The sequence below is a fragment of the Petaurus breviceps genome, unplaced genomic scaffold (assembly GCF_028583685.1).
Source record: "Petaurus breviceps papuanus isolate PSGF00001 unplaced genomic scaffold, PetGlider_PUasm1.0 37, whole genome shotgun sequence".
Classification (NCBI taxonomy): Eukaryota; Metazoa; Chordata; class Mammalia; order Diprotodontia; family Petauridae; genus Petaurus; species Petaurus breviceps.
The window spans coordinates 34,530,562-34,540,788 of record NW_027186296.1 but is presented as its reverse complement, the minus strand read 5'-3'; the positions used below and the strand labels follow the sequence as shown (position 1 = coordinate 34,540,788).

At 43.2% G+C, this 10,227-nt stretch overlaps 1 protein-coding gene across 1 annotated transcript in view; it reads left to right on the top strand.

The window, feature by feature from the left end:
- CORO2B (coronin 2B) overlaps nucleotides 1-9,961 on the top strand; it is a 250,729-nt gene extending 240,768 nt beyond the window's left edge. The window contains exons 8-9 of the mRNA XM_069099299.1: nucleotides 5,386-5,554; nucleotides 7,525-9,961. Coding sequence (XP_068955400.1) covers nucleotides 5,386-5,554; nucleotides 7,525-7,656 — 301 coding nt within the window. The 3' untranslated portion in view covers nucleotides 7,657-9,961. The remainder of the gene's footprint in view (nucleotides 1-5,385; nucleotides 5,555-7,524) is intronic.
- Nucleotides 9,962-10,227: the final 266 nt, after the last annotated feature.

Below are 10,227 nucleotides of genomic sequence, written 5' to 3'. Positions count from 1 at the left end.
ATTTACCTCCAATTGCCCTCCAAAAAAAGGCAAAAAAAAAGTATCTAAGGCAGAATTTGCACTAAGTTCAACCTAATTTTCCACCTTTTTTTTTCATATTATTCCCTTTCACACAGTCTACATACCAATCAAACTTTACATCTCATGCCCCACGTCTCTCTCCATTTACTAAGGCCATCCCCCAATCATGGAATGCCCTCCCCACTGCTTCCTGGCCTCTCATAAATCTCATCTTCCTTCAGGATTCAAGTCAGGTGTCACCTTTTCCATGAAGCCTTCTCTGATACTTCACAGGTAGCCGTGCTCTCCCCCTCCTCTTCTTGTCTTATACTGACTCCCTCCTCCCCTCAAGAGGAACATAAGCTCCTCAAAGGCAATCTCTATTTCAGAAGTACAAAAATAAATATGGTATGCCACTTGGATGAGAGCCCATGTTACCTGACCACCTGTCATGCCTACCCTCCTTCTACCATACCACCTTCCCTTCTGCTCATTTGTTATCAACAAAACCAGGACTCAAAAGTATACTGTAACGACTTATTGACTTGAGCAATGTGAAAAATACCATATATTCAATGAAATTTAATTCAACAAATATTTATTAAATGCCTAGCATGTAGGTGGTACATGGATATATGTGGTATATGGACCTTACTTTCAAAGAACTCATAGCCTAATAGATATATGTTACACAAATAACAATGAAGGGAGGCAGAGTGAGACAAGTATAAAAGAGAAGGCCAGGTAAAGTGCTATGAGAAATTGGAGGAAGGAGAGATCACTGGGGATGAAGGGAGAGGTGACTTGTCAGAGAAGGTTTCATGGAAGATGTAGTTTGTTGTCATTGTTGGTCAGTCATTTCAATCATGTCCAATTCTTCATGACCCCATTTGAGGTTTTCTTGACAAAGATACTAGAGAGATTTTCCATTCCCTTCTCCAGATCATTTTACAGATGAAAAACTAAAGCAGACAGGTTTAAGTCACTTGCCCAGGGTCACACAGCTAGTAAGTGTCTGAGGCCAGATCTGAACTCAGGAAGATGAGTCTTCCTGACTCCAGGTCTGACACTCTATCCACTCAGTCACCTCACTTCCCCGGTAGATGATATAATGATTGAGTCTTAAATAGAGTGATTTCCCCAGATTAGGATGAGGGTCAAAGGATCTTTTGCAGATGTGAGGTCCAGTGTGAGCAAAGGCAGGGAGATGGAAGAGGGCAGATGGAGAATGATAGATGGAGAGGTGATTGAATGTAGTTGGAAAGTAGAACATGTGAGGGGACAGGGAGTGGTATGTGATAAGGTTGGAAGAGATTGGAGCCAGATTGTGGAGGGTCTTGGATGCCAAGTCATGAGTTTGTACTTTATTCAGGAGATGATGGAGGTTTTTGAGTGGGACAGTAGATTAAGGAAAGTTTCTCAAGCTGTGGTGTGAAGGATGGCACAGAGAAAACAGGCTGGAGAAAGGAAGACTGGTTAGTACACTCAGAATCAGCTAGATGAAAAGAGGCGGGGGCCTGAGCTAGAGCATTGCTTTGGGAGCATAGAAGAGATGCAACAGATGTTATAGAGATAGACTACAGAACCTGATAACTGATTAGATATGGGAAGGGGTGAGGGAGAAGAAAGAGTTAAAGAGGTATCTAGGTGGTACAGTGGAGAGAGAGCACTGAATCCGCAGCCTACTAAGACCCTCAGATCTTTTTAAGTCAGGAAGACCTGAGTTCAAATCCAACCTCAGACACTTGCTAGCTGTGTGACCCTAGGCAAGTCACAACCTCTATTTGCCTCAGCTTCCTCATCTGTAAAATAGGGGTTATAGTTAGCACATCTCCTCCAGGGTTATTAAGAGAATCAAATAAGATAATATTTATCAAGTGTTTTTTAAACTTTAAAGGGATATATGGATACTAGCTAGCTTAGAGTATAAACCAAAGCGATTGGGAGGGTGGTGGTACTATCAACTACAACAGCAAAAAGGAAATGAGAGGAAGGGACAGGCTTTGGAAAAAGGATGATGAGTTCAGTTTTCACATGTTGAATTTTAAGGGTGAGCAATATATCGCTGTTGAAATACCCAGCAGGCAGCTGGGAATGTAGAAGTAGAGCTCTGGGAAAAGTTGGGGGAAGAAAGATGTGGGTGTCATCTGCATAGAAAGCATCATTAGAGGCATGTGAGCACATGAGATTGTCAAGAGAGAAAGAGTGTAGAAAGAGGAGAAAGGGGCCAAAGGCAGAACCGTGGGCAATACGTAGACAAAGTATTCCAACACAAAGACTGTGCGATTTTAATTTTTAGTAGCTTAGCACTGTACTAAGACTTCTGGGACGCCCCGAATAACAAAAATGTGGTTGACCAGAATCTTAGAATCCTGCGACTAGAAGAGATCTTTGGAGTCATCTGGCTTGTCCTAGTTTCAGGTAGGAATAAACTTACCCAGCCAGAGGAGAAAAAGCTTCCTTCCCTCAGTCACTTTATGTCAAATATGGGGACCTCAGCTATCTGAATCTTTTCCTTACAGCTACCCTGCTATAAAGGGACATGTGTAATATACCTGACATGTTTGTGGGGAAGAGCTACTTTTTTTTTTTTTGCTTTTTGGAGGGCAATTGGGGTTAAATGACTTGCCCAAGGTCACATGGCTAGTTTTTTTGTGTGTGTGTTAAGTGTCTGAGGTTGGATTTGAGCTCAGGTCCTCCTGACTCTGAGGCCGATGCTCTATTCACTGTGCCACCTAGCTGCCCCAAGGGAAGAGCTACTTTGTAAGCCTTGAGATCTCTGGGAAAGGAAGGGAGGGAAGTGGTGATAGCAAGAGGCAACGTGCGTGCTGGTGTAATGGAAGGAGGCCCAGATTTGGAGACGGAAGAGCTGAGATCACATCCTGCTTCTGACTCCACACTTTCAGGGGCCTCTGGGTTCAATTTAAGTGAGACCAGAAAGGACAAATTCACAAAATGAATCTCTGAACCATCTAGGCCACCCCAGATCTAATAAAGGATCACTATTGCAACAGACCCCACAACTGGTCATCAGTGCTCTACTTGCATACATTCAATGAGGGCAAATCCACCACCTCCCAAAGCAGTACATTCTCCTTTGGGATGACTTGAATTGTTAAGAAATTTCACCTTCCATCAAGCCCAGCTTTTTCTCTTGGCAACTACCACCCCCTTGCTTCTAGATCTCCCTTCTGGGGTCATATTCCTCTTTCACATAAGAAGCTCACACATGTGAGCTGTCCTTTAGGCATTGATCATGATGTCTCAAAGGCTTCTCTTCTCCAAGTTGAGCATAAACTGAAGGATGGACTCCATGAACAGCTCTGGTTATCTTCCTCTGGACACTTGCCATCTTATCAATGTACTTCCTCTAAATACTGTGACCCAGAACTAAACAAAATTCTTTGGATGTGGTCTGATCAGCACTGCTAGCAGAGGACATCAAGACTATTATCTCCTTATTTCTGAAAGCTCTATCTTATTTAGTGTAGGCCAGGGGTGGGGAACATGTGGCCTTCTAGATCCTTGGGTGTGACCTTTTGACTGAGCCCAAATTAAAGTTCTGTAAAACTTGGACTCAGTCAAAAGGCTGTACCCAAGGACCTAGAAGGTGACATGTGGCCTCTAGGCCACAGGTTCCCCACCCCTGGTGTAGGTCAAGATTACATTAGCTTTCTTGCCTTCCATATCAGACTATTGACTCATAATGAATTCACAGCCTACTAAGACCTTCAGATCTTTTTTAGGCACACTTCTTTCTAGCTATACATTTACTTATGAAGTTGATATTTTGAACCCAGATGTAAAACTTTACATTTAGCCTTATTAAATTTTATCTCATTAGATTTAACCCAACATTCTAACTTGTCAAGATCTTTTTTAGATCCTGATTCAGTCACTTTTCTTTTAAATTGAAATCTCCCACACAGATGATGTCTTAACTGTCATACAGCTTTTAGGATTTAGTTTTGTTTATGGAAGGAAGAAGGTGAGGTTTCTTTAGCAATAGCAGTAATACTTTCTATTTTCTTGGCACTTTTAATTTTGTGATGTGCTTCCACATTTGTTTCATTCTTACAAAAATCCTGCAAAGTGTGCACAGAGCAGTGAGTTACTCCAATCCTAAGGCTCAAGAACCCAGTCTTAAGGTGGCTGATGACACACTGGATAGAGTACAGGGCCTAGCATGAGGAAGACTTGAGTTGAAATCTGGCCTCAGACTCTTTCTAGCTGTGTGACCTTGGGCAAGTCATTTCACCTCTGTTTCCTCAACTATAAAATGGGGGATCTTAATAACACCTACCTTGTAGTGTTGTCGCAAGGATCAAATGAGATATTTGCAAAAACTCTGAGCACAGTGACTGGCACATAATAGGCTCTGTGTAAATACTTATACCTTTCTCTTGTCCCTTCTCAAGAACAGAAACATAGTCTCATACCTCTTAAATCTAACTATAGGGTTTATCAATAACATAACACACCACCAATGATGTATAAATACAAAAAAGATTCAAGGGCACATGTGCTAATCAGCTCCACTGGCCATGTTGCTTCTCAGCTGTCTGTCTGGTCTCTGAGAAGCTAAGTGTTACATGTTAAGTTCAAGGAAACTGGCTGACTTCAGAACTACAAACTAAGTCTGAGCGGTAACAGCAGTTAGGGACAGTGCTGTCTTATTTTCAAGGGGCCAACAGAAGCCCTTTTCAAATACATCCCTCTAAGAACATATACTAATTATGAGCAAACTAAAGAAGGATCTTCCCAGGTATCCAAAGGTTTGTTAGTAAGAGAGCTTCTGGAAAGGGAGATTTCACTGGGACATAAGTATGTTAAGCTCCTTCACTAAAATGGAAATGAAATTAAATCTCATTAAATGTCTTATTGTTACAAGTGAACACAAGTGAACAACTTGAATTAAGTTTTCACACAAAACTTCAAATTTGTTAAAAATAAGAATTCTGGGGGGTGGTAGGAAAGGAGTTCCTAGAATTCCTTTGATGTCAGGGGCTATCCTCATGGATTCATCAGTCATTCTGTGTGTGTGTGTGTGTGTGTGTGTGTGTGTGTGTGTGTGTCTCCCCTCCATGAGAAGCAGGAGAAGCCCAGTTTGGCTATCCTTCATCAGGCACGTATGATTGTTATTTATGGATGAGGAAATTAAGAACAGGGGAAATTCAGTAACTGGTCTACACACAGCTATACCATGACAGAACCAGGACCAGTACACTCATTTCCAAACTCGTATTCCAGGGCTTATCCCACACTACCATACTAAAACAATTTAAAAGATGGAGGGGGTGGTAAGGGACAGGGAGGAGGCATTGCCCAAGAAAACATAATGGAATTGTCCTGAAAGTTCACTAATCCAGTTGATCCTGTCATAAGTCCAATTGACAACCTCTTGCCTCCCCTAGATCCAGTGCTGATGTCTTTAAAAGAAGGCTATAAGAAATCTCCCAAAGTGGTGTTTAAGGCCCCAATCAAAGAAAAGAAGAGTGTTGTGGTCAACGGAATAGATTTATTAGAAAATGTCCCCCCCAGGACAGAAAACGAGGTAAGGAACATAAGTTATTACATCCATGGGCCTTCAAAGAGGGAGACCTTTAAATTTCAATTATGTGTTCCAGGCCTTCAAACCAGCTTCCCTCCCAGTCATCTTTCTTTTTGTGACAAACTCCATAAGCAGCCTGCTGTTAGCTTCCACTGCTGCTCTGACCCTCATAAATACTATCTGAAGAAGGGAGGGGGGAAGGGTTTTTCCCCCATCGGAAACCTTAAATTTACTTTTGCTAAGAATTGTGTTTCCTGTCATGGATTCAGTTTCAAGCCATTATTGTTGCTTGCTGTTACTGGAGTTATAAATCACTGTCTTTACCTGCCCTGATGTTTAGGTGGCAATGGCAACTGACAGTTCATAGCTATGTTGTTTCTTGGAGGTGGGATGTGAGAGGGGGCCAGCACAGGATGTTCAGACATTTACTAGCTGAGTGACCCTGGGTAAGTCATTTAGGTTCCTTCAGCCTCAGTTTCCTCATCTGGGGCTAAAAATAGCACCTACTACTACAGAGTTGTTATGAAAACTAAATAAGAGATAATATGTATGTAGGATGCTTTGCAAAACTTAAAATGCTATATACAAGTGAGCTATTGTTATTAATTACTACTAAAGGACTTCATAAACTTCTAATTAGCATATGAACCCAAGCCCCATTCATATAACCACAGACACACTGTGTTGAAACCCTGTGGGTTTCTCCTAATAACCCTGCAGTTCTGTAAAGAAGCCTCAAAGATATTGTTGAAAACACTTCACTTACCCAGGAGTCACTTAATGGTCACCTCAACTGAATGGAACTTGGATGTTTTGAAAATATTCCAAGCAACCCAGATTGAATGCCCTAATACTAGTTTATATTTCTATAACATATTAAGGTTTATAAGGGGTTTCGTATGCATTATGCATACAATTCTGAGGAAGATAGGGGGAGTAGTACTGTTATCCAGTTGTGTCCAACTCTTCATAATCCTGGATGGGGTTTTCTTGGCAAAGATACTGGAGTGCCTTGCCATTTCCTTCTCCATCAGATTAAGGCACACAGAGATTAAGTGACTTGCCTATGATCTCATGACTCATGGGTGGTCTGTTTCCAAGTCCAATGTTTTCCACCATACTATGCTATTCTATACTAGCCTCTTTAAAGTTCATATCCTTTGCCCATAGGGCAGTCTCCCCATCTCCCTTGCTCAGTGTCATTGGCTGATTTTATCCATAGTTCTAGCACCCTTAGTTACCTGGTTTCTCAGCCCATAGTAAATTATAGAGGGTGGGGGAAGATGCTAGAGGCCCCAGACACTGGGTAGGAGAGAGAAAGCTATAAAAATAAAATACCAGAACTAGAAAAGTAGAGCAATCTGGGGCCATTTAGTGAAGGGGAAAACAGCCTCAGACACTTCAGTGGCCCCAAGGGCATCCCTGTATTACATAGCATTGATGTCTATGATGATGATTCTGAATCATACAGAAAAGGTTGAATCGTATTTACGGTTGTGTCTTAAAAGGCAGAGGAATACATTATACATTTTGGAAAGATTTCCATCCCAAATGGCTAAAGTGAAAAGAAGAGAGCTTTGGCTTTTAAAGGGATATGCGTCAGTCATCTGGAAAATTCACTTACATAGGGCAGCACATTCCCTGGTGATGCCAGATAAATGAGAGTGCTGTATTAAGCCAGAATAGGGCCAAGGCTCATTCTTGCTCAGAAACAGTGACCAGGCCTGCAATCCCCTAATTTAATAAGATCTTCCAGCTTACAGGAGAAAATGGCCACCAGCCCTTGGAACAGTGGGAGGTGAAAAGCTGATTCACTGAAATTCCGGGGTGGTGAGAGGGATCTCTGGGGGAAGGTGAGATCTGAAAGCCTCAGGGTCGGGGGTGGTGAAGCCTGAGGGACGAGAGCACTATCCCAGGCACTCATTTTTCTTTTTATTCTCTTTCCACCCCATCTGTTTGTCCCTCCCTCTCAGCTTCTCCGAATGTTCTTCCGACAGCAGGACGAGATTCGGCGATTGAAAGAGGAACTCTCCCAGAAAGACATCCGCATTCGGCAGCTGCAGCTGGAACTCAAAAACTTACGGAACAGCCCCAAGAACAATTAGCTCCCCAAAGGCTCGTTTTCTAAATAAACTCTCTGTTTATATTTGCTCTTTAATTTTCCTCCCATTCACTCTCTCCCCTACCCATCCCCCACCCCACCCCACCCCCACTCCCAGAACAAGCCAGTGCTTGAGAAGCCTGCCAATAGGCTGGGCTCACCGATAACTGGAATTATGTGCTTTAGCCCCTTTATCTCAACTAAGGGGAAAAAAAAGGAGGCAACAAATGACCCTGTCGGACTGACCTGTACTGCTGTAACTGAAAACTACTGTCCTGGAGAGGGCTGGTTCTGGATTCGCACCCCTAGGATTTTCTTGGAGGAACTAGCCGGTAGCACCCCTTCTGATGGATCACAAGATTATAGAACGCCCCAAGAGGGGGCTGCTTAAAGCTGGACCGAAGACGACCAGGAGAAGCTGGGGAAGCCATAAAATGAAACAGCCAGGTTGATTGCGGTTAACGCTTGCCGTGCAGAGGGCTGCAGCGGGGATATGCAGCTCTCGGTAGCCAAGCTCAAAGACACTCGCTTGTAGATGCCATAAATTGAAGGCTTAATTCGCTGATATTAATTGAAATACTCCCTTTTCTCCTCTTCTTCCGCCTCCCTCCTCTCTTCTTTCAAAGCAGCCCCTGTAAACCTCAGTTCTTAACTTGGAAGAGCCAGGTTTCCTTTGATTTCTTTCCCACCAAAAACAACCTCTATGTCTTTAAAAGCAAACCAAACACCTAGTGAAATAATAACCATTCCTTGTATTTGCATAGAGCTTTATACTTTTCAAAGCACTTAAACATAAATGATTTCATTTGACCTTCACAATACCCCTGCGTGGTAGAGAGGGCAGTATTATTCCCATTTTACAAACGGGAAAACCAAGGCATGAAGGGAAGTGATTGACAGAAAGCTACCCAAAGAGTGTCAGAGCATGAACTTGGAAGTCAGGTCTCTTCTCATGCAGGGCTCTTCTCATGACATCATGGTACCATTTTCAGTGGGGATTATGTCATGTCCAAGTCACTCTGGGAAATTTTAATATGAGGGAAATCCTATACCCTCAACACAAATTGTGCCAATTGTATTATAAAGACCTGGACTGAGCCTTTTCAAGCAGTGAGGCACTTCTCCCCTTCCCTGGGTTAGCCCTGATCTTCTCCCTAGGACTCAGGTTGAGATATTACCTTCTTCCTCTGGGAAGCATGAGACTAAGAAGGCCAGAGCTTGGGCCCCTAGGGAAAACAGAACAAGGATTCTTTTCTTTCTTGCCTCTCTCTGCCCTCCTCTCCCTCCCTCCTGCATTTCTCTCTTCTCCCTCTCTCTGTCCCTCTCTCCTCCTTTCCCCCTGCTGTCTCCTTCTATCTCCACTCCTCCCTCTTTTCCTCTCTCTCTCTCCTTCCCTCCCTCCCTCCCCCTTCTCTGCCTCTCTCTCCTCTTTCTCCCCCCCTCTCTGCCTCTCCTTCTCTCCCTTCCTCTCTCTCTCCCTCCCTCTCTCTTCCTCTCTTTCCCTGTCTCCCCCCCCCCCCTTCTCTCCTCACTCTCTCCCACCTCTCACCCAGACATGCTAGCCAAATGCTATTCCACTCTGGTTCTTCTGCACATATCTCTTCTTCCCTGTGGGCACAACTACAGATATCTGGGCCAAACACATCTCTTTATGTTTGTGAAGACTAGATGGCAAGGCCAGGCAAGCTATAAAGCCCAACAGCTGGGTCTATCGATGTTAACTTTTCCACTGCTTTGTGCCACAGCCAAATAGCTATACACACCCACCCCACAGGAGCTGGGCCCCCATCAGCCACTGGCTACCGTGGGCTTCTACCACATTTCCTTGCTTTCTCCCACTAGTATGGCCTTTTACGTGACTGTCTAGCACTAGCTGGATGAAAGTACTTCTCTATCCACTCACACCTTTTGCTTTCTTTCTCTCATCTCCTTACTTGAACTGTGTTGTCTCCTGTGATTATTTATGCCGCCACATGAAGATAGTATTGAAATAAAATGTTTTGAAGATACCAGAAATGGACTTGGTAGTCTCCTTTAGCCTCTGGTTGTTTTAATTGTTTCTGTAATGGCGGTATTTTGGCTAGTGGCCCCATAGCCATATCCACTGCCTTTCCCAGGGAACAATACACATCTATTCATCCTGTACCCTAACTTCATTCATTCTTTCTTTATCTTTTCATTCTTTCATTTATTCATCCAAAAATATTCATTTGCAGGCACTGTGGTATCAAAAAATAAAATAAGGCATAGTCCCTGCATTCAGTGAGCTTGCAGTCTTTCTAGTTGGGGAGGCAAGGTTAATACATAAATAGATAAATATAAGACTAAGTGTTAAAATTAAGTGTTAAATTTGAACTGTGGTGGTCAGGAATAACTTAATGGAGGAAATAGGACTTGCACTGGCCCTGGAAGAGTGGATTTGAATTGGCAGAGAAGAGTGAGCATCCAAGGAAGAAGTAGAGCTTAGAAGGACTTAGGGAAGGGACCATAAAGAGCTTGCCCAACCTCATTTCTCACATGTGGACCAGAGAGCTGAATCAGCTTGTACAAATTCACATACCAAAGTGATCCCATG